The sequence below is a fragment of the Capra hircus genome, chromosome 10 (genome assembly GCF_001704415.2).
Source record: "Capra hircus breed San Clemente chromosome 10, ASM170441v1, whole genome shotgun sequence".
Lineage (NCBI taxonomy): Eukaryota > Metazoa > Chordata > Mammalia > Artiodactyla > Bovidae > Capra > Capra hircus.
In genome coordinates, this window is record NC_030817.1 from 55,679,487 (window position 1) to 55,701,375 (window position 21,889).

The window sequence follows — 21,889 nt, forward strand, 5'->3', positions numbered from 1 at the left end:
GGAAGGAAAAAGAAACAACTTCAGGATTAGAAAAATGAAACTGTCAGTTGCGAGTGATGGGCTTATCTACAGAGATAATTCACTCAATCTATGAAGAAATTTATCAGAACTGTTAAGAGAAAGCAGTCTCTGGAAGAAAGATCAGTATATTAAAGCAGCTTATCATCACCTAGATCCAGACAACCATGGTATTCATCTGCAGGGCTGAAAAGTAAATATATAGATATGTTTGTATGTGTGAAAATATATGGAAGACTCACAACTAATCCCAATTTCTTAGAAAGCTATAATAATTTAAACACTCTATTATTAACATAGGGTGATATAACAGTTCTGAAGGTTAACGAACTTGCCTTAATGAAAGTTAAAATAGGCAAAAGACGTTTTCCAAATGGGGCTTTCCAGATGATTCAGTGGTGAAGAATCCTGCCAGGGCTGGAGACGTGCGTTCAATCTCCGGGTCAGGAAAATCCCTTAGAGAAGGAAATGGCACACTCTGGCCCGGGAAACCCTATGGACGGAGGAACCTGATTGGCTACAGTCCAGGGAGTCAGAGGAGTCAAATATGACGGTGACTGAGCACGCTCACTAGGGAAAAAGATCAAGATAGTGCCCAGGCACTTGAGAGGAGAGGAAATTCAACTTACTTACTTGTAAAGACAGGGAAAGATACTCAGCCTCGTAAGCAATCTAGAATGCAAAATCAATAAGGATATAGCTTTTTCATGCCTCTCAGATGGGCACACATTTTAATGTATGAAGACACCAGAGCACAGAGGAAATGATAGTTTAGAAGATGAATCTGTTGAATTTAAAAATACAAAGAGAAACAGAAATGTATTATTTATAGACGCAAGTAGAGGGAGGAATGTAATAAACCATGCATGGAAATTACCTTCAGGAAAATGACTACCTATAGGGTGAAAAAGAAGGATGGTGTGGGACTTCAGCTAAATCTGTAATTTGTTCTTTAAAAACAGAGAAGTCGCAATCATAAAGCGAATATGACAATATGGTAACGTGTGTTTATCCTTGGTGATTGGTATATAAGTTGAGGTGTATACTTTGTATTTCATGTTCCCACAGTTAATGTCTTTAAAAAGGATAGTTGCTGTAGTCTGTGTGTGAGGTGATAAAAGCTTGTAATCACTGAGGCTGGATACATACCATGTAATAAGGAAAAAATTAAGAGACCTTGGAGGTCAGGCACAAAGGTTCCGTGACCCTGGATGCCTCGGGGAGGAATGGTCCAGTGGTTGGGTGCAGGCAGGCAGGGGGAACCTCCCTCATTCTTGGTTTCACCCTCATCCTGTTACCGTGTTCCTTAGGAGTGTTTCACTGAGAAAACACTGCAACCAGGGTATGAGTCTCTGAGGAAGGCTTTAGAGCGGACCTCGAAATTTTCCCCCACAAACTCAAGATAATTCTACTGTCAACAAACAAAGCTTTTGACACAGTACGAAGTCTTAAGTCAGTTTTTCTCTTGGCATCTGTTCAAACACATAGTCCTCCTTTGTAGTTGGTCTTCTGTGTGTGCTTTGTCAGAATAATTTGGCTGTGGATTCTGTTTTCAAACCCACAGTAAAGCAAGAGTTTCAGCTTTGTTTCTTCCCAGCTCCATCTTCCCTCCTCTTCCTCTCCACTGCCCATGCACTGGTTTCTCTAGTTGGCTTTTTAAAATTTTTTCAGAGATAATGCCATTTTATTTATTTATTTATTATTTTTATTTTTAACTGAAGGATAAGTGCTTTCCAATATTAGGTTGGTCCCTGCCATTCACCAGCATAAACCAACCATAGATATAGATATGCCCCTCCCTCTTGAACCTGCCTCCCATCCCATCCCTCTAGGTAGTCACAGAGCCCAGTTTGAGCTCCCTGAGTCACACAGTAAATTCCCACTGGCTGTCTATTTTACCTATGGTAGTGTATATGTTTCCACACTATATCCGTTTGCCCCTCCCTCTCCTTCCCCACCCCATGTGCTTAAGCCTGTTCTCTGTGTCTGCATCTCCCCTGGTGCCCTGCAGATAGGTTCATCAATAACATCTTTCTAGATTCCATATATATGCATTAGTATACAGTATTTGTTTTTCTCTTTCTGACTTGCTTCACTCTGTTTAACAGGTTCTAGGTCCATCCACCTCATTAGCTCTGACTCAAATGTGGTCCTTTTTGTAGCTGAGTAATATTCCATTGTAAAAATGCACAGCTTCTTTATCCATTCATCTGTTGATGGACATTTAGGTTGCTTCCATGTCCTAGCTATTGTAGATAGTGCTGCAGTGAACACTGAGATACATGAGTCTTTTTCATTTATGGTTTTCTCAGGGTATATGCCCAGGAGTGCTATTGTTCAGTTATATGGTCGTTTTATTTCTAGTTTGTTATAGGAATCTCCATACTATCTTACATAGTGGCTGTAATCAGTTTCCATTCCCACCAGCAGTGGAAGAGGGTTTTTTGTCCCATGCTCCTCACAGCCGGGAGTGCTCCCATCAGTCTGGGGTGGTGATGAGCACTCAACGTTGCCTTCACTGTTTCCTCTTAGCTTCAGCCTCCTAAGGTTGCTGTCTCCCTCCCTAACGACTTTCAGACTGCATAACTTTCAAACCAGGAACCTCTGCATGTATCTAACCCTAGGCTATTTTTGAACCTCTGTGGGGTTTCCCATCTTTACGCTGAAGGGCACTGGGTTTGGTTCAGGAGCACACAACTGCCATGAGACTGAGACAGGTCCTCAGCGCCTTGCCTGTGCCTTCCCCGTGTGATCTTCACTCTCTGCTTTTTTGCCACTGTAACTATTTTCCAACTCGACCAGTGTTTTCTTCCACCTACTTCATCAGTTCAAATTAACCAGGACTTGACCAATATTCTTAAGTCACATTTTCATCTTTAAGTCTGGATTTAAACCCAAGATTTAAATCCAGTGTATCCAACTCCATCATTTAAGCTTTCAGTCCGCTAGACCAGTGGGTCCTCCACCTTGAGCGTGTGGCAGGCCCATCCAGAGGGCTTGTTAAAACACACTGTTGGGTCTTACCTCAAAGCCTCTTATTCAGTGGGTTTGGCGCAAAGCCTAAAAACTTGGCGAGTGTTACGTGATTTCACGTGGTACCGATGCTGCTGGTCCTCAGACCACACTTTGAAACTTTGTGTGATACCAAATTGAAATGTTATTAGTCATTTGGTGATTCAGCATAAAGGTTGGGTTCAGGAAACCTGGGTGTTCTAGCGTCCCTGAGTGACACTGTCTCTGCTGCACCTCTGTGCCATGCCTCCTGTCCTCTTTAGAGCTCCGCTGTGTGCTGGTAGACTTGTCGCTGCCCGTTTTGTTTTGTTTTGTTTTAACTCTGGCTGCACTCTGTCTTCATTGCTGCACGTGCGCTTTCTCTAGTTGTAGAGAGCAGGGGCTACTCTTTGTTGCAGGGTGCCGTCTTCTCGTTGCAGTAGCTTCTCGTTGCAGAGCCCGGGCTATAGGGCTCATGGGTAGTTTTGGCTGTGGGCTTAGTTTGCTCTGAGGCACATGGGATCTTCCCAGACTAGGGACTGAACCTGTGTCCCCTGCATTGGCAGGTGGATTCTTATCCACTGAGCCACCAGGGAAGCCCTCTTCACTGCTTTATGTTAATATTGTTGCCCTCCTTCCCCAGGAATGAGAGGGCGGCCATTGTTTTCGTATGAGCAGCACCATTCCTAGGTGGGAATCTTAAATGCTTCCCAGGTGATAAGACCAGCTAAGAGAGAGGGGAGTTGCCTGTGGTAGTGCAATTTCTAGATGAGAGTTCTGGGACAGGTGAGAAGCGGTTAACATTTCCCAAACCATGGCTGCCTCCCATGTACTTGTGCACTTCTTTTGAGACCAGAGAACATCTTTAGAATGCCTCTTTTGGAATTACTTATAGAAGCAGCTTACACTTGCTATATGAAAGTGAAGTTTTAAGTGGGTGTCTGGATTTGAATCCAGACCCCTCTCCCCGAGATGTGTTTATTAAATTCCCCTTCCCTTATTCATTGCTTCTTGGCATTTCTAAAACATTGACTGCCACCACTGCGGTCATTGTTGCCATTATCTGATTGGGTGTTTCTGTTTCTTTGTCCCAAGGTTCTCAAATACCTATCATATGGTATGTCTTTTGACTGAAGGGTAACGTGGGGAGACCAGAGTGCTAAGTGGCTAAGAGCGTGGTCTCTGGAGCCCACAGATGAGGCTTAAGTTGTTGGCTATGATTGTGGGCAACTTCCTTAGAATCACTGAGCCTCCTGTTCCATGTATAAAAAAAACTGGAATATTGAAATATTTTCTTCCAAGAATGTTGTTAGAGTTTAATCTATTTATGCATGTAAAACCCCGGAAACAGTATTTGCCTTTCAATAAATGGCAGCTGTTGGTAGTGGAAAACCCCCTATGGACATGGTTTACTGTTTCTTGGATCATCCCCCAAAATCATTTAAAGGACAGAATCTATGCTTCTACCTCTCTGAAACCCTGTATTTTAACTTTCAACTTAGGCATTTATTTCCCAGTCTTTTGATGCAGGACCAACTTTTTCCTGGTGTGGGTCACCTGGTTAGGGCTCTCCATTATCTTTATTGGATATGCCACGTCATCTATAAGGGAATATAAAGACAATCATGAAGCAATCTGAGGACAGACTATTTTTAAATTTCAATGTTTTTTTTTTTTTTTTTTCTGTTTAGTAGTTCACATGTCTTGTTTATATCTAATAACTTTTTGTAAATATTTACTGTTAGGAAGCATTCAGTATGCTCTCTTTTGTACTGTTTTAGGGACTATTTTAGCCCCAGGTTAGGGGCTACTTTGGTTTATTGCATAATTATGTGATACACAGCCAGCAGTGAGATTGAAGAATAAATGCAGATCAATACAAACGGGAGAAGAAAGACAACTGACTCAGGCAGAGCAAAAGTAGAGTTCATGAGAGAAGAGTCTGTTGGCTGCAGATTTCAGCCTGCCGTGGATCTGAGAGCATGAGAGGAACTCTGACTAGTCTGCTGTATTAGTAATCAGTGTTACTCTCGCACTCAGAAAAGATGATACATACGAGGCTGGCAGAGGGTTTGCAGGCTGCCCTTTTAAGGTGGGAATATTTCAGAAGGCAGTGGGTAGGACTTGGCTTGGCCAGTGCTTGCTTAATTAGGAGAAAATTTTCCAATCAGATTTGACCATCTGACCCATTTTCTCAGAGAAGGCCAACAGATTTCACATGTACGCTTAGGAACCTTCCATACTTGGGTCTGGTAATCAAAAAAAAAACAACCGAGCTGGAACTGCTCCCCCGTGGGCTGGCAGGCAGCAATGATGGCAGGCTGCCTGCTCTTTCTGGCTTCCTGCTGACACTGTGCATGCTGTTGATTTACTGGGGAAGAATACATCCCCCACACGTGCACGCATACACGCACACTCCCTCAATTCATATTTGAAAACACAGTAAGTGAAGTGTTGGTCTCTCAGTCATGTCCGACTCTTTTTGTGATCCCATGGACTGTAACCCACCAGGCTCGTCTGTCCATGGAATTCTCCAGGCAAGAATACTAGAGTGGGTAGCCTATCCCTTCTCTAGGGGATTGTCCCAGCCCAGGAATTGAACCCGGGTCTCCTGCATTGCAGGCAGATTCTTTACTATGTGAACCACCAAGGAAGCCTGCACTTTAGAGTACACTACCCTGAAATTGACTCTTGCAACATCAGGGGTCACACCTCCAGTGCAAGCTTCTAGAAGTTGTTTTCTCTTCCTACCACAGAACGGGAGTGTTAGTTTGCAGAGTCTGAGTCCAGGGCAGCTTGTTGCCACACAGAACTTTCTCACCATAAATGACCAAGATGCCACCATCTGGTGTTCTAGTAACAGTCATTCTTGTGAGGGGGTTGGCATGGGCCCCTTTGCCAGGTCTCCTTTGTTGATACTGTGGGGCTGCCGTCCAGAGGCTCACAGCAGTGGCCCACCCTGATGCTTCCCGGTTATCATTGTTCGTGTGCTCCAGGGGAACCTGGAACAGCCCTGGGTTCACATGCATCTGCTCTTGAACTGGAGGTCAGAGGCTCTGTGCTGCTGTGACCTCAGCCAAGTCTTCTGACCTCTCTGTGACTCAGCTTCCTCTTCTGTGACATTGATGTCTTCCAGTCCTCTCAATCAGACCTTTTTGTCCCCAAAGCTGCTTAACAATAGTCACAGCATCTAAGGTGCTGCCGCCTAGTTGTTCCCTAGGTTACTTCCTCTGGACTGACATGGGGGTCTCTTGATTAGGCTTGAGTATTCTGCTGATGCTCAAACCTAGTTCCCCAACCTTCCAGAAAATGTATTCAGAATTTTTTTTGTACCAATGCAGTTTACAGGTTGAAGAGGCATCATGATTCAAGTCTTAATGTAGCCAGAACTTTAACTTGACCCCTTCTTAAAATATTTTTTTGTTTATTTGTTTATTTGGCTGTACCGGGTCTTAGCTGCAGCATGCAAGACCTTTGTTGAGTCATTCAGATCCTTCTTTCAGGTGCACACACTCTCTAGTTATGGTGTGCGGGTTCAGAAGTTGTGGTGCTGGGGCTTAGTCGCTTCTTGGCATGTGGGATCCTGGCTCCTTGACTTGGGTTGGAACCCATGTCCCCTGCATTGCAAAGTGGATTCCTAACCACTGGACCACCAACGAAGTCCCTTGCCCCTTTTTCTGGCTAGTGTGATTGAAAGCAAATCCAAGACTGCATACCATTTCACATGTTAATACTTAAGTATGTTTTGCTGACATTTACAGAATTTTTAAATAATTAAAATCCCGCCTAACTGCAAATGCATCCTGATGCCAAACAAAATTAGCAGCAATTCTTTAATGACATTTAATACCCGGTTTGTGTTAAATTCTCCCCCACATAGTATGTAAAATGTCATTTTATACTTGGTTTGTATGAAGAGCCAAATAAGGCCTAAAGTGGTTGATGTTTTTCCTTTTTGAAGAACAGCTTTATTGAGATGGAGCTTACATACCATACAACTGACCCATTTACAATTTACATTTCAGCACTTTTTAGTGTATTCACAAGATTGTGCAACCTAATCACCACAACCTGATTTTGGAATGTTTGTATCCCTCCTAAAATAAGCCCTGTGTCCTTTAGCAGTCACTTCCCTGATCTCCCTCTCCATTCCCCAACCTCTGCAGCCTCTAATCCTATTTGCCTCTATAGATTTGCCTATTCTAGACATTCCGTATAAACAGAAACATAACAATTTGCAGTCTTTTGCCATGAACTTCTTTCACTTAGCATAGTGCTTCCATATTGTGGCATATATCATACTTCATACATTTTTTATTGCCAAATAAAGTTACACTGTATGGCTCAACTACATTTTTTTCATCCATTCATCAGTTGATGGAAATTTGAGTTGTTTCCATCTTTTGGCTATTACAAATGATACTCCGATGAACGTTCATGTACAGATGTTTATGTGGACATATGTTTTTACTTTTCCTTGATATATGCCTAGGAGTGGAATTGTTGTTTAACGTTTTGAGAAACTACCAAATCATTTTCCACAACAGCTGTGCCGTTTTACATCCCCGCCAGCAATGTGTGAAGGTTCCCATTCCTCCATACCCCCGCCAACACTTCTTATGACCTGTCTTTTTTATTGTAGTGTCCTACTGGGTATGCACTGGTGTGATAGTGTGGTTTTTCTTTGTGTTTCCCTGATGGCTGCTGGTGTCGAGAATATTTTCACACACTTTTTGGCTATTTTTATATCTTCTTTGGAGAAGTGACTGTTCAGACCCTATGACCATTTTAATTGTTTTTTAAAAAATCATTCAGTACAGTTCAGTCGCTCAGTCATGTCCGACTCTTTGTGACCCCATGAATCGCAGCACGCCAGGCCTCCCTGTCCATCACCAACTCCCTGACTTCACTCAGACTCATGTCCATCGAGTCAGTGATGCCATCCAGCCATCTCATCCTCTGTCGTCCCCTTCTCCTCTCTCCCCCAATCCCTCCCAGCATCAGAGTCTTTTCCAGTGAGTCAACTCTTTGCATGAGGTGGACAAAATCATTAGTTGCAAGAGATTTCATACAAGTTGTTATCAGCTACATAATTTGCACTTATTTTCTCCCAGTATGTGGGTTGCCTTTCACCTTTTTCAGTGATTTCTCTTGCAGTTCAGTTTTTCAGATTTTTATTTAGTCCAGTTTACTTTTTTTCATTTGCTGCGTGTACTTTTAGTATTATATCTTAAAAGCCTTTGCCTAACCCGGGGTCATAAAAATTTACTCTATTTTCTTCTAAGAGTTAAACTTTTAACCCTTACATTTAGGTCAGTGATCCATTTGGAGTTCATTTTTTATAGCAATCTTTTTTTAAGTTATTATTTATTTATTTATGTGTTTTTGGCTGCCCTGGGTCTTCATTGCTGCGCACGGGGTTTCTGTAGTTACAGCCAGCAGGGGCTACTCTCTAGCTGCAGTGTGCTGACTTCTTATTGCAGTGGCTTCTCTTGTTGTGGAGCACAGGCCTGGCGCTCACGGGCTTAGCTGCCACACTGCATGTGGAATCTTCCCAGACCGGGGATTGAACCCCTATCCCCTGCACTGGCAGGTGGATTTTTACCACTGGACCACCAGGGAAGTTCTGGAGCTAACGTTTTATGTGTCATGTGAGATAAGAGGTCCAACTTCATTGTTTCGCATGTGGACATCTAGCTGTCACAGCACCGTTTGTTAAAAACACTGTTATTTTCCCATCGAAACATCTTAGCACTCTTGTTGAAAATCCGTTGTCTGTAAAGGCAAGGGTTAATTTCCGGCTTCTCAATTCTATTCTAATGTCAGTACTACACTATCTTTGTAACTGTGGTTTTACAATACATTTCTTCTTTCTTTCTGTGCTAACAGATTTCAGCTCTTCTTTTAAATAATTATTTAGTTTTGGTTGTGCTGGGTCTTCATTGCTGCACAGGCTTGCTCTAGTTGCTGTGAGAGGGCCTACTCTCTAGTTGCTGTGCCTGGGATTCTCTTGCTGCGGAGCTGGGGCTCTGGGGTGTGCAGGCTTCAGTAGTCGTGACACGTGGGCTCAGTAGTTGTGGCTCCCAGGTTCTAGAGCACAGGCTCAATAGTTGCGGTGTACAAGCCTAGTTGCTCCTTAGCGTGTGGGATCTTCCTAGATCAAGGATTGAACTTGTGTCTCCTGCATTGGCAGGCAGATTCTTCACCACTGAGCCACCAGTGACACCCCATAAATACATTTCTTAAAACTCTCTTAATCTGTCTGTGTGTCAAATTTTTTACCTCTACCCGCAAGCCATTTATTTGTGAAAAGCCTGGGTTATTTTTATAATATTTACCATGATGGGATTTGGCTCATAGTATCCTGGTGGTATCACTTACCATGTTTCTCTCTCTCTCTTTTTTTAAACTATTATGAGGTTTTTTGGTAAGCTTATATTTATATCTGGATTCTTAAAGAAATTTATATTCAGTTATATATTTACTTGTTGTTTTTCTCTATTGCCAAGAATACTTCTAAGTGAAACTGTATACTTACTGGTTTATCAGTCAGAAGGCATGTGTTGGGTGGTTATCCCACTTTCATTAATGCTAAAATTGACCATTTGATTTGGATCAGACATCCATCTATTATAAAGTCCCCCATTGACTTGCCACTTTCTGGTTTTAGCAGCCACTCATGCTTGCTTAGAGCTATTGACTATCCCATGTAGAGTTGTAAAATGATCATTTTGGACTTCTGTTATTCCTTCCGCATTTATTAGCTTTGTTTCTTTTCCTTTGTCAATTGTCAGTATGAATTTGTGCCCTAGTAACCTCTTAAGGTGATCAGTGATTATTTCTCAGAATCGTTACTGAATTTTACACACCTGTGTTTTGACCCATTGAGGTCTTCATTCTTTCTGACACTCAAATTGCCCCTCACATAAAAATAATTATATGACGTCTGGGCTTTGCCTCAAAATCATCCATTAGAGGTAATGTGGATAAGGAAGTAGATGAGTCATGAGTTGTAATTGTTGAGTCTGGGCAGTAGGTTCACTGTTCTATTTTCTCTTCTTTTGTATGAGGTTTTAAAAATCATGTTAGTGTGTGTGTGGGGTGCGTGCTCATTCCTGTCTGATCGGTTATCCCTTGATGTCAGTCCATTGTCATTCTGATAACTCCCTTGATTGCAGTGCAGGAGACCCCGGGGTTGGGAAGATCCCTTGGAGAAGGGAATGGCTACCCACTCCAGGAGTCTGGCCTGGAGAATCCCGTGGACTGCACAGTCCACGGGGTTGCAAAGAGTCAGACACAACTGAGTGACTTTCACGTCACTCACTTGATCCTCAGGCGCAGGAAGCCCCAGGAACATTTTATACATCTCCTGTCCCAAAGCTAGAATCAGTCATTTCTCCAAGGATTCTTTTTAGTGGAACTGACATTGAAGGCCGTCTGGCTGATCCACTAGGGTGCTCGTCTCAACCCAGTTGTCCTTGCCCTTAGCCTCTGCAGTGGACAGAACTAGAAAAGGTTTTTAGGAAAAGAAAAGTGAATCAAAATTCAGGTCAGTATTTGCATTCAAATGAAAGAGTGCAAGATTTCATCTAACTTCTTTTGCTCTATTTTATGCTAAAAATCTTGATTTCTGACAACTACCATAATTACTCATTTATTCTAGTTATTTTTAACATCTACTTATATAATGTAATATACTAATTTTACAGTATGTGTATTTGTGTATATATTTATATATTTGTGTATATATTTATTTGTGAGAGTAGATATTAGTTTAAAAATAATGATTTAACAAGTCTATTATGGCTCATTTTATATTTAAGATATTTCTCATTGGGGTGGATATAGTCAAAGACTTTTTCATAGTTAGGCTCTATCAAACACTGTTCGGTTCATTTGTTTCAGTTTGCTTTAGAGTTTTAGGTGTTGCATTTTATCCTCTTTGTGATTTATTTTGGTTCTAAAATGAAGACTACCGTATAAGGAAAATTCAAAGGTTTAATTTCCATCCATGTTCCCTTCTCCTTGTTTTTTCTTTCTTTCCATGAAGAATCATTTTTATTTGTACTAGAATTACCCTTCTAATGTTTAAAAAATACATATTAAAAGTATAAAATGGATATTCTCCTCCTTTTTCCCCAAAAGCTAGCATACTGTACACTCTAGGGTGCTTTGCTTTGTTACTTTACAATATTTCAGGACATTCTTTCTTCTTGAACTATGTTATAATAGTCTGACCTTTTTATCAGACTAGTTTTATATTTGTGTTCTACTTAAGTGCATTGTGGGATATGGCCGTCTGTTATTAATTATACCATAAAATACTGAGAGTTAGGGACTTAACTGTGAGTTTTATGAAAAGTCTCTTTTTCTTTCCTTCTCATCATAGAGTACGATTAAATGCCTTACCTTTTTTACTCTCTCTCTCTCTCTCTCTCCTCAGTCTAAAAGAATTCCTGCCCAAAGAATACATCAAGCAGAGAGGAGCTGAAAAGAGAATATTTCAGGTATTGGGAATGGTCAGAGCTTTGTTATTCTCCTCACTTCCTGTTCTCATTCATTAGTCTGAGAGGGGCCTCTGTACATAAAAGCTTCAGACCCCATGCATGTACTCCACTTATATAATAAATGATTAGTGACTCAGGAGGAAAGGGTCTGACAGTTCTACTTTGGGCAGATTTATTATCTTAATCCATACCTTCTTGCTAAAGGTTACTTAGCCCTTCTGAGAAAAATGTGCATACATTTAATTTTAAAGACATTATCTTTCAAGCATTGAAACAAGGTGATTTTCCATTTAAATGTACCAAGGAAGACAAGCTTTTTTTTAATCCTGAGATTTGTTTTTGCGCCTTAGAATCTGGGAACTGGTGTCTTTTTAAAATCCAGATTTATTCTAAAATTCAGAGAGGTATCTATTCTAGGCAATCAGTGAGAAAAGCTTTGTCGTCAACTTTGCCAAGAAACACTCACTCTAGTGAATCCAAAATATCAAAGTCTTCTTTGGCATTGAAATGTAAATATAAATTGAAAGAGATAAATTTCATGTGTATAAAACATAGTTTTTAATCCATTATTGTTTCCACACATTGAGATGTCCAGGCTTTTATATGTCATGCTGTTTGGAAAATTTTATCTTTTGCCTGTATATTAGAATGATAGCTCTCTCAGGACAATAATATTTTTCTAGTCCTCGTTTGAAGTATTGGTCCTGAACCTTTTGAAACATAGAGTGCTTTGAAAATTAGGTTACAGTTACAGCCCCTGTTCTTGTCACACTGCGCATGCATGAATTGTTCCCTATAATGCAAAATCTACAGGGAATTTGGGCTCACATTCTAGTTAAGAAGCCTTGCATTAGTGCTTTCTGTGTGCTCTGACCCTTGGTCAGCAGGGACGTGCATCTACAAATAAATAGATGCCATGTGAAGTAGTACCTCTCACCAAGTCCACCTGTGGTCAGAGCTGCAGTAACTGGTCCCTGCCTCCGTCGCTTTTGTAGGAGCACAAGAACTGTGGAGAGATGAGCGAAATAGAAGCCAAAGTCAAGTACGTCAAATTGGCCCGGTCCCTTCGGACATATGGTGTGTCCTTCTTCCTGGTGAAGGTGAGTTGGGTGTGGTGGAGGGAGCATTTATCTTTACCACTTCTTTTGTTAAAAGTGTTCACAGATAAGCTTGGTGGTAGTCCCTTTTTTGTTGTTGTTTAGTTGCTCAGTCTTGTCCCTTTGCGACCCCATAGACTGCAGCATGCCAGGCTTCCCTATCCTTCAGCATTTCCCAGAGTGTGCTCAAAGTCATGTCCATTGAGTCAGTAATGCCCTCCAACCATCTCATCCTCTGTAGTCCCTTTATCCTGCTTTCTACTTTCCCAGGATAACGTGGTCTTTTCCAATGAGTTGGCTCTTCCCATGAAGTAGCCAAAGTATTAGAGCTTCAGCTTCAGCATCAGTCCTTCCAATGAATATTCAGTGTTTATTTCCTTTAAGATTGACTGGTTTGATCTCCTTGCAGTCCAAGAGACTCTCAAAAGTCTAGGGGTAGTCCCCAGCCCCCTAGCATTTGCACGTGCAGCATCTTGGCAGTTGTGACCTGAGTTGAGCAGTGGGACAGACGTGAAGTCAGCTATGAGGCTGGTGAGTGAGCCTGGCTGCCCTCAGGTCTCAGAACAGCTGTGTCTTGGCCCTGCTCTTTGTCACTACTGTAAAGTCCCCAGAGGAGTGCCTTTACTTTTACTTGCTAGTGCTTTCTCCTAAGAATGTTTCACTTATGTTATCAGGAGTGCACTGGACTAGGAAGTTTGTTGACCACAAACTTAATGGTACTTAATTTGTATCCTGTTAGATGGGTTTGCTCGGAAAAGGCAATGGCACCCTACTCCAGTACTCTTGCCTGGAAAATCCCATGGACAGAGGAGCCTGGTAGGTTGCAGTCCATGGGGTTGCTAAGAGTTGGACACAACTGAGGATTTCACTTTCATGCGTTGGAGAAGGAAATGGCAACCCACTCCAGTGTTCTTGCCTGGAGAATCCCAGAGCTGGGGGAACCTGGTGGGCTGCCGTCACACAGAGTCGGACATGACTTAACAGCAGCAGATGCGTTTGCAGATTTTATGTGGCCTTCAGATCTGTTTTTTTTTTGCAAATTGCTGGCCTTCCAACCTAGAAGGACAGAGGTGGGTCTGAAATTCAGTTTATGAACAAGCAGAGAGTGTGTTATTGAGTTGATGAGGAAACTCTTCCAGTAACTTCCTCATTTTTACATCTTGCCCAGCATATGATTTATCCTGGAGAAGGTTCCATGTGTACTTGAAAAGAATGTGTAATCTGCTGCTTTTGGATGGAATGCTCTGTAAATATCAAGTTAAGTCCATGTGGTCTAATGTTTCATTTAAGGGCTGTGTTTTCTTATTGATTTCTCTGTCTGAATGAACTGTCCATTGATATAAGTGTGATGTTAAACTCCCCCTGTGTTATTGTGTCATTGTTAATTTCTCCTTTTTTCATGCCTGTTAACATTTGTGTTTTATGCTGAGGTGCTCCTATATTCGGAGAAGGAAATGGCAACCCACTCCAGGACTCTTGCCTGGAAAATCCCATGGGCGGAGGAGCCTAGTGGGTTGCAGTCCATGGGGTCGCTAAGAGTCGGACGTGACTGAACGACTTTACTTTTACTTTTTACTTTCATGCGCTGGAGAAGGAAATGGCAACCCACTCCAGTGTTCTTGCCTGGAGAATCCCAGGGACTGGGGAGCCTGGTAGGCTGCTGTCTCTGGGGTCGCACAGAGTCGGACACGACTGAAGCAACTTAGCAGCAGCAGCAGCTCCTATATTGGGATGCATATATATTTACAATTGTTATTTTTTTTTCTTGGATTGATCCTTTGATCATTATGTAGTGTCCTTTGCTTCTTGTAAGATTCTTGACTTTAAAGTCTTTTTTGTCTAAGTGTTGCTACTCTGGCTTTCTTTTGATTTCCATTTGCATGGAATACCTTTTACCATTTCCTCACTTTCAATTTGAATGTATCTCTGGATCTGAAATGAGTCTCTTGTAGGTGGCGTATATACAGGTGCTATTTTTGTATCCATTCAGCTGTTTGTTTGGTGTCTTTTGGTTAGAGCATTTAGTCTGTTTGCATTTAAGCTAATTATCAATATGTATATTTCTGTTGGGCTTCCCTTGTGGCTCAGCTGGTAAAGAATCCGCTTGCAATGTGGGAGACCTGGGTTTGATCCCTGGGTTGGGAAGATCCCCTGGAGAAGGAAAAGGCTAACCACTCCAGTATTCTGGCCTGGAGAATTCCATGGACTGTATAGTCCACAGGGTTGCAAAGATTTGGACATGACTAAGCGACTTTCACTTTTCATATTTCTATTGCCATTTCAGTAGTTGTTTTGGATTTTTTTTTCCCCTTTCTTATTTTGTTCTCTTCTGATTTGATGACTATCTTTTGTGTTGGGTTTGGATTCCTTTTTCTTCTTTTGTCGGTGTATATCTATAATAGTTACCATGAAGTTTTTGTATAGCAGTGTATGTGTATACCTACTTGTTTTAAGTTACTAATCTCTTAATTACAAATACATTTTAGATCCTCTGCATTTGTACTCTTCTGTCCTCGTGATTACTGTTTTTGATACTGTATTTTACATTTAATTGTTTTGTGTATCCCTTAACTGCTTATTGTGGATACAGATGGTTTTACTACTTTTGTCTTTTAACCTCCTTACTAGTTGTATGTAGATGACTTCCTACTTTTATTTTATATTTGCCTTTACCAGTGAGCTTTTTCGTTGTAACCTCCTTTTTAGTTGTAGACTTTTCTTTTCCACCTGGAGAAGATCCTTTAGCATTTGTTGTAAAGCTGAATTCATTTAGCTTTTTCTTGTCTGCAAAGCTTTTGATTTATTCATCAGATGTTAGTGAGAACCTTGCTGGGTAGAGTATTCTTGGTTGTAGGTTTTTCTCTTTTATTACTTTAAGTATATTGTGCCACTGTCTTTTGGTCTGCAGAGTTTTGCCTGAGAAATCAGTAGATAGTCTTATGGGAATTCCTTGTGTGTTATCTGTTGCTTTTCCTTTGTTGCTTTCAATATTCTCACTTAAAATGCTCTCATAACAGCTAAAAAGAGGTAATTATGTGAAGTAATGAATGTCTTAACATTCTGTGGTAATCTTTTCTCAATATTTACATATATCAAATCATTATACTATGCACCTTAAACTTATATAATGTTCTGAATCAGCTTTATCTAAATAAAATTAGAGAAGATGGCATCATGTGATCATTTTAAATAAAACTCCTAAGGTGTTTGATAAAATTCAACTATTCATTATAAAAATTTCTGTAAAATTCTAGAATACAAATATACTTCCTCAATAGGATAGAATGTTTTAAACCTATCACAGTTTTCTACTCAACAGAGAAGTGCTAGAGAGAAACTTACAGAAATTGAGATCAGAACAAGTTACCCTTTAACATTGTTTTGTACATTCTAGGAAGTGTGGTAATATGTAAAAAAAAATTTTTAAACATATATCTTTAGGAAATGAAGAAAAATTATTATTAATATTTGCTATGTTTGTTTATCTTTTAGCAAAGATATACAGAATCATATTTTTAACTATTTGATATAACCATAGATTCACAGGAACTTGGAAAAATAATGCAGAGAATCAAAAAGTCAGAGTAACAAGTATGGGTAAAGATGTAGGGAAACTGGAGTCCTCATATACTGCTGGTAGGAAAGTAAAACAGTGCAGTCACCTTAGAAAACAGTCTGGCAGTTCCTCAGATGTTAAACATAGAGATGCCGTATGACCCAGGAGGTATACATGCCTAAGAGAATTCAAAGCATGTATTCACAGAAAAATTTGTACATGAAAATATATAGCTGCATTTAGCCAAAAGATGGAAATACCATATTCATCATCTGATGAAGGGATGAACAAAAAGTCATATATCCATGAGGTGAAATATTAATTGGTCATAAAATGTAATGAAGTGTACTGCTTCATACTACAGCATGGATGAATTTTGGAACTGTTATATGAAGTGAAGGAAGATTTCTTTACAAGAAAAACAAAACAATCCTATCACAAGATTTCTTTGGTATAGAATGTCCAGAAAAAGGAAATCCATAGAAACAGAAAGTAGATTAATGATTGCTTAAGAGTGGGGTGGGATCATGGGACATAGGTGAGTATTAACTAATGGTACAGGAATTCTTTTTTTAGATGATGAACATGTTTTAAAATTGACCATGGTGATAGTCACACATATCTGTAAAGATACCAGAATCCACTGAATCAGATACCTTAAATGGGTGAATTGTATGCTATGTGAATTATATCTCAATAGCATTTTAAAAATTATAAAGATGCTGAGAGTTCTCTTTTCATCAATTTTCCCTCAATGGTAACATGTCAATAGTGTAATGTCACAACTAGACAGTCGCCTTGGTACGTACAGTTCATAGACCTCAATCAGATTTTGTGTTCTATATGTACTCGTTTATGTGTGTGTGTTTAGTTCTATGCAGTTTTCTCACAAGTGTAGACTTGTGTTACCACCACTGTAGTCAAGATATTGAACTGTAATCCATCGAGAATACCTTGTGCTACCCTTTTATGGCCATAGACACCTCCCACCCCTTCCTGCTCCCTTCCCTTGGTCTCTTTACCCAGTAGCAACCTCTAATTTCTTTTCTGTCTCAATAATTTTGTTATTTCAAGAGTCCCACATAAGTGAAATCATACAATACATAAATTTTTGACTTCTTTTTTGCATTTAGCAGAAATCCCTTAAGATCTATCCAAGTCATAATGTGTATCAATAGTCCCATCGCTTTTTATTGCTGAATAGTATCCCATAGTATGGAAGTAGCAGTTTGTTTAGTCATTCATCTCTGAAGGACATTTGGGTTGTTCCTAGTTTGTGGCTATTATGAACTAAGCTGCTATAAATATTTGTGTATAGATTTTTGTGTGAATGAAGTGTTCATTTCATTGGGATAAATGCCCAAGAGAACAATTGCTGAGCCATATGGTAAGAACACATTAAGCATTATAACAAACAGCTAGGCTATTTTCTAGAGTGACTATACCATTTTACATTCTTACCAGCAAAATATGAGTGCTCCAGTTTCTTATCATCCTCTCCAGCATGTGGCGTTATCATTTTTTTTTAATTTTAGCCTTTCTGATATGTTTTATGAAATCTTATTAGTTATATTTTGCATTTCCCTAATGGCTAATGATTTTGAACATCTTTTCCTGTGCGTATTTGTCATCTGTGTATCCCCTTCAGTGAAATATCTGTTCACAGTTTTTTTGGCCAGTTTTCTAGTTAGATTTTTTTTTTCTTACTGTTGAATTTTAAGGGTTCTTTATATATTCTGGATCCAAGTCCTTCATTGAATGTGATTTGCAAATATTTTTTCATGGTCTGTAGCTGTGTTTTTATCTCCTTGACAAGGTCTCTCACAGAATCTTGTTGTTTAGTCAGTCACTAAGTCATGTCCTACTCTGCAACTGCCTGGACTGCAGCATGCCAGGCTTGAATACACATTCTTAATTTAGGTGACAAGTGTTTTATCATTGTTTTCCTTTTTATGAATCTTGTTTTAAGTGTTACATCCAAGAGTTTCTTTCTGTCTGGTACTTCCCTTGGTGATCCAGTGGTGAAGAATTTGCCTCCCAATGCAGGGGACACAGATTCGATCCCTGGTCCAGGAACTAAGATCCAACATGCCGTGGGGCAGCTAAGCCCATGTCCACATCTACTGAGCCCACACTCTAGAGCCACAAGCTGCACCTACTGAGGTGCACATGCCCTAGAGCTTGTGCTGAACAAAAACAGGAGGCACTGCAGTGAGAAGCCCACACACTTCAACCAGCGAGCAGCCCCCACTGGCTGCAACTAGAGAAAGACCACACAAAGCTACAGAGACCCAGTGCAGCCAAACTAAGGAAATAAATGAACTTTAAAAGCAGAAAAACTCAAAAACAAATAATACATTAAAAAATTTTAAAAAGAGCTCTAACTCTAGGCTCCGAAGATTTTGGATACTTTATGGTTTTGCATTTATGTCCTTGGTCCATTTTGAGTTTTTGTATAAAGTGTGAAGGTTTTCGATCAAGGTTCATTTTTGACCTGTGGATGTCCAGTTGCCCCAGTACTGTTTGTTGAAAGGTGTTTTCCGCATCGTATTGAGTCTGTATCCTTGTCAAATTAATTTGAATATATTGCTGTGGATCTATTTCTGGGTGCCCTAATCTGTTTTGCTGATTTGCATATCTGTCCTTCTGCTGATATCACACTGTCCTGATCACTTTAACTGTATAGTATGCCTTAACATCAACCTGAATGATTCCTTTCACTTTTTTCTTCTTTTTCAGAATTCTTTTAGCTACTTTAGATCCTTTTCCTTTCCATGAACACGTTAGAAAAACCTTGTCTGTATTCACACACAAAAAAAACTAAGCTGGGATTTTGATGGGCATCGCATTGAAATTATAGATCAATTAGGGGAGAATTGATAACTTTACTATGCTGAGTTTTTCTGTCTATGAACACGGCATTAGATCCTCTTTGATTTCTTTCAACATTTTGTAATTTTCAGTGTGCAGATACTTGTACATGTTATAACAATATACAGAGTCATTTTAAATTTTTAGGTTTATTTTAAATTCAGTGAATAGATCAAGTAAATTTACATGACATATGTCAAAAACATGAAATAACCCGTGTGTGTGTGAATAACTATGTGCAACCATTTAGAATATGTGGTAAAAAAGAGATCACACACAGAATGGCAGACATACACACAAAATTGTTTGGGTAAGGGGTAGAATGTGTTTTAATGGCATAAATAACAGATTTCTCTAGGTCCTCAATTTGAACATACCATTAAATCTTGAAGGAAGTTTATTGGCATAATTTAAGAAGTAAATTAAAAGTGAGTGATTCATTCATTACTTGAATAGGCTATTCAGAATCCTAAATTTAAAAACTCAATGAAATTATAATTTACAAAATGTATATATTGATATTGAACACAATTATACCACACAGCCTTCAGATCAATCATATATATTGTGAGAGAACAAGTTTGATGTGTTTATAGATCCTTCTGTCATATTTCCTTCTATATTGGTGAACACTTTGTCCCCATTTGTAGATTCAACAAACATGGATCACTAATTCAAAAGTTAGAATTAACTTTTGAAAAAAGTAGGCTAACCTAGTTCAGACCCATGTGGTTCAGGGGTCAGCTGTACTTCATGCTGTATTTTCTATTGTTATTATGGAAAGTGCTTGGGTGTTGGAGCTGGGAAGATTGGCCTAGAATTCTTGATATAATATTGTCTCTGTGAGAAATAGCAGAAACTCATGACTTGGAGAGACATCTTTAACTTTCTTCAACCTCAGTTTCTTCATGTGAAAAATGGGAATTATAATTCTTTTTCATTTTAAGTGGAGAAGGCAATGGCAACCCACTCCAAGTAGTGCATTGACAGGTTCAGATGAAGAATCTGACAGGTCTTTTTTTCCCATTTATTGTTGTTGTTTCCATTGGAGAATAATTGCTTTACAATGTTGTGTTACTTTTTACTGAATATTAACATGAATCAGCTTTATGAGTATCCCCTCCATCCCACCCCTCTAGGTTATCACAGAGCTCTAATGAAGATTAAGTGAGATAATGTATGTAAATAAATGTAGTAGCTGAATATATAGTACATTTTAGGTTAGCTAACTCCTTACCCCTCCTTACAACTTCCTAATTCCTGGCCCCTGAGTCCTCCAACTTTTAACTGGTTTTTAGAATCATGATACAGAGCAGGGGTTGGAAAACCTTTTTAATAAAGGGCCAGAGAGTCAATGTCTGAGACCTTGCTGGCTGTGCCTCTCCTCTCTGTGCTTATAGCCCAGAAACAGTAAGCAGTATGTAAATAAATGAGCTTGGTTATGTTCCTATAAAGTTTTATTTATGGACTATGAAATATAATGTTTTCACTTTTCATGAAGTATTATTCCTCTTTTGATTTTCTTTCAACTCTGTAGAAATAGAAAATTTACTATTAGCTCTCAGGCCAAAAAATCAGGGGGTGATGGGGCAGAAAACTGGCTTTAGTACCTGTCATAGTTTGCTGGCCCCAATAGGGAGGATGACTCTCATGAGCCTGTTACATGACAGTGTTCTCAGTGGCTAAGAACATACACTCTGAAAGAAAAGACCTCGGTGTCATATTCTGGCTTTGCCACCTAGTTTGACCTTCCATAAGTTACTTTACTTTCATTTCTAAACTTCAGTTTGCTAACCTAGGACGCTGACTTTTTATGAGGTTTAAAGGAAATAATACAGAAACGGAGACGCTTGTACAAATGATTTCAATAGATGGGAGCTGTAAGCATCTACAGTGTTCCTTTTTCATTGAAATCTTTTGCAGTTTATGTTGATAAGTTTTTCAAAACCCCATAAGGAACAGTAAGGCATTTCCCATGACTTGCCAAAGATCTTGTTTCTTTGCAAGAAATCTTTGTGTAAACCTTCCGATTTATAAATTTGCCTTTAACTTTCCTTGCAACCACAACCAGAGACTTGAGGTGAGAAACCTGGGGAACTGGCCCTCTTCTCTCTGAACTGTAAAAGCATCACAGAAGGCATTCAAAGCATCTCAGAATCATGAATTAAATCAAAATGAATTGCCAGTTGTTTTTAGGGAGAGAAACCGCTAATGAGCAGAGTCTTTAACACCATTTTGCTTTTGAGCAGCCATCCCTCTCTGCCATGTGCCTAAAAGATTAAAAAAAAAAAAAAGAAAGCATGCTGATGACACAGCGAAGCACCAAGGCAGCAGTTTGGCAGGAAGCCACTTTAGAACTCTGGTGAGCACAGCAGGCTCACGGACTTAGGCCACGTTGAAGTTGGGCTTAGAGCCAAAGCATGCCCACAGTTTAGCCCACTGGCATCCCTCCACCCCAGTCTGAACCTGATGTAAGGCACAGGTGATGTAGGAATCAGCCAGTACACACACCTGCAAGAAGAGCCCAAGGCTAAGCAGACTTAATCACAGCCAGCTGCCAGGACTGAATCCACAGTAACGGCTAAGAGGTGCTTGGCAGAGGATCATGTACATTCTCAGTCCCGTCTGACTCTTTGCGAACCTCTGGACTGTAGCCCGCCAGGCTCCTCTGTCCATGGGATTCTCCAGGCAAGAATACTGGAGTGGGTTACCATTTCCTTCTCCAGGGAATCTTCCTGACCCAAGGATCAAACCTACGGCTTCTGCATTGCAAGCCACTTCTTTCCCTCCGCACCACTTGGAAAGCCCCTGAATGAGGAAAGGCTGGGGTTATTAGTGGATCCTACTTC

At 40.0% G+C, this 21,889-nt stretch overlaps 1 protein-coding gene across 3 annotated transcripts in view; it reads left to right on the forward strand.

The window, feature by feature from the left end:
* TLN2 (talin 2) overlaps nucleotides 1–21,889 on the forward strand; it is a 498,389-nt gene that overhangs the window by 300,928 nt on the left and 175,572 nt on the right. For all 3 annotated transcript variants that reach the window (XM_018054292.1, XM_018054294.1, XM_018054293.1), the window contains exons 10-11: nucleotides 11,453–11,516; nucleotides 12,512–12,616. In XM_018054292.1, coding sequence (XP_017909781.1) covers nucleotides 11,453–11,516; nucleotides 12,512–12,616 — 169 coding nt within the window. The remainder of the gene's footprint in view (nucleotides 1–11,452; nucleotides 11,517–12,511; nucleotides 12,617–21,889) is intronic.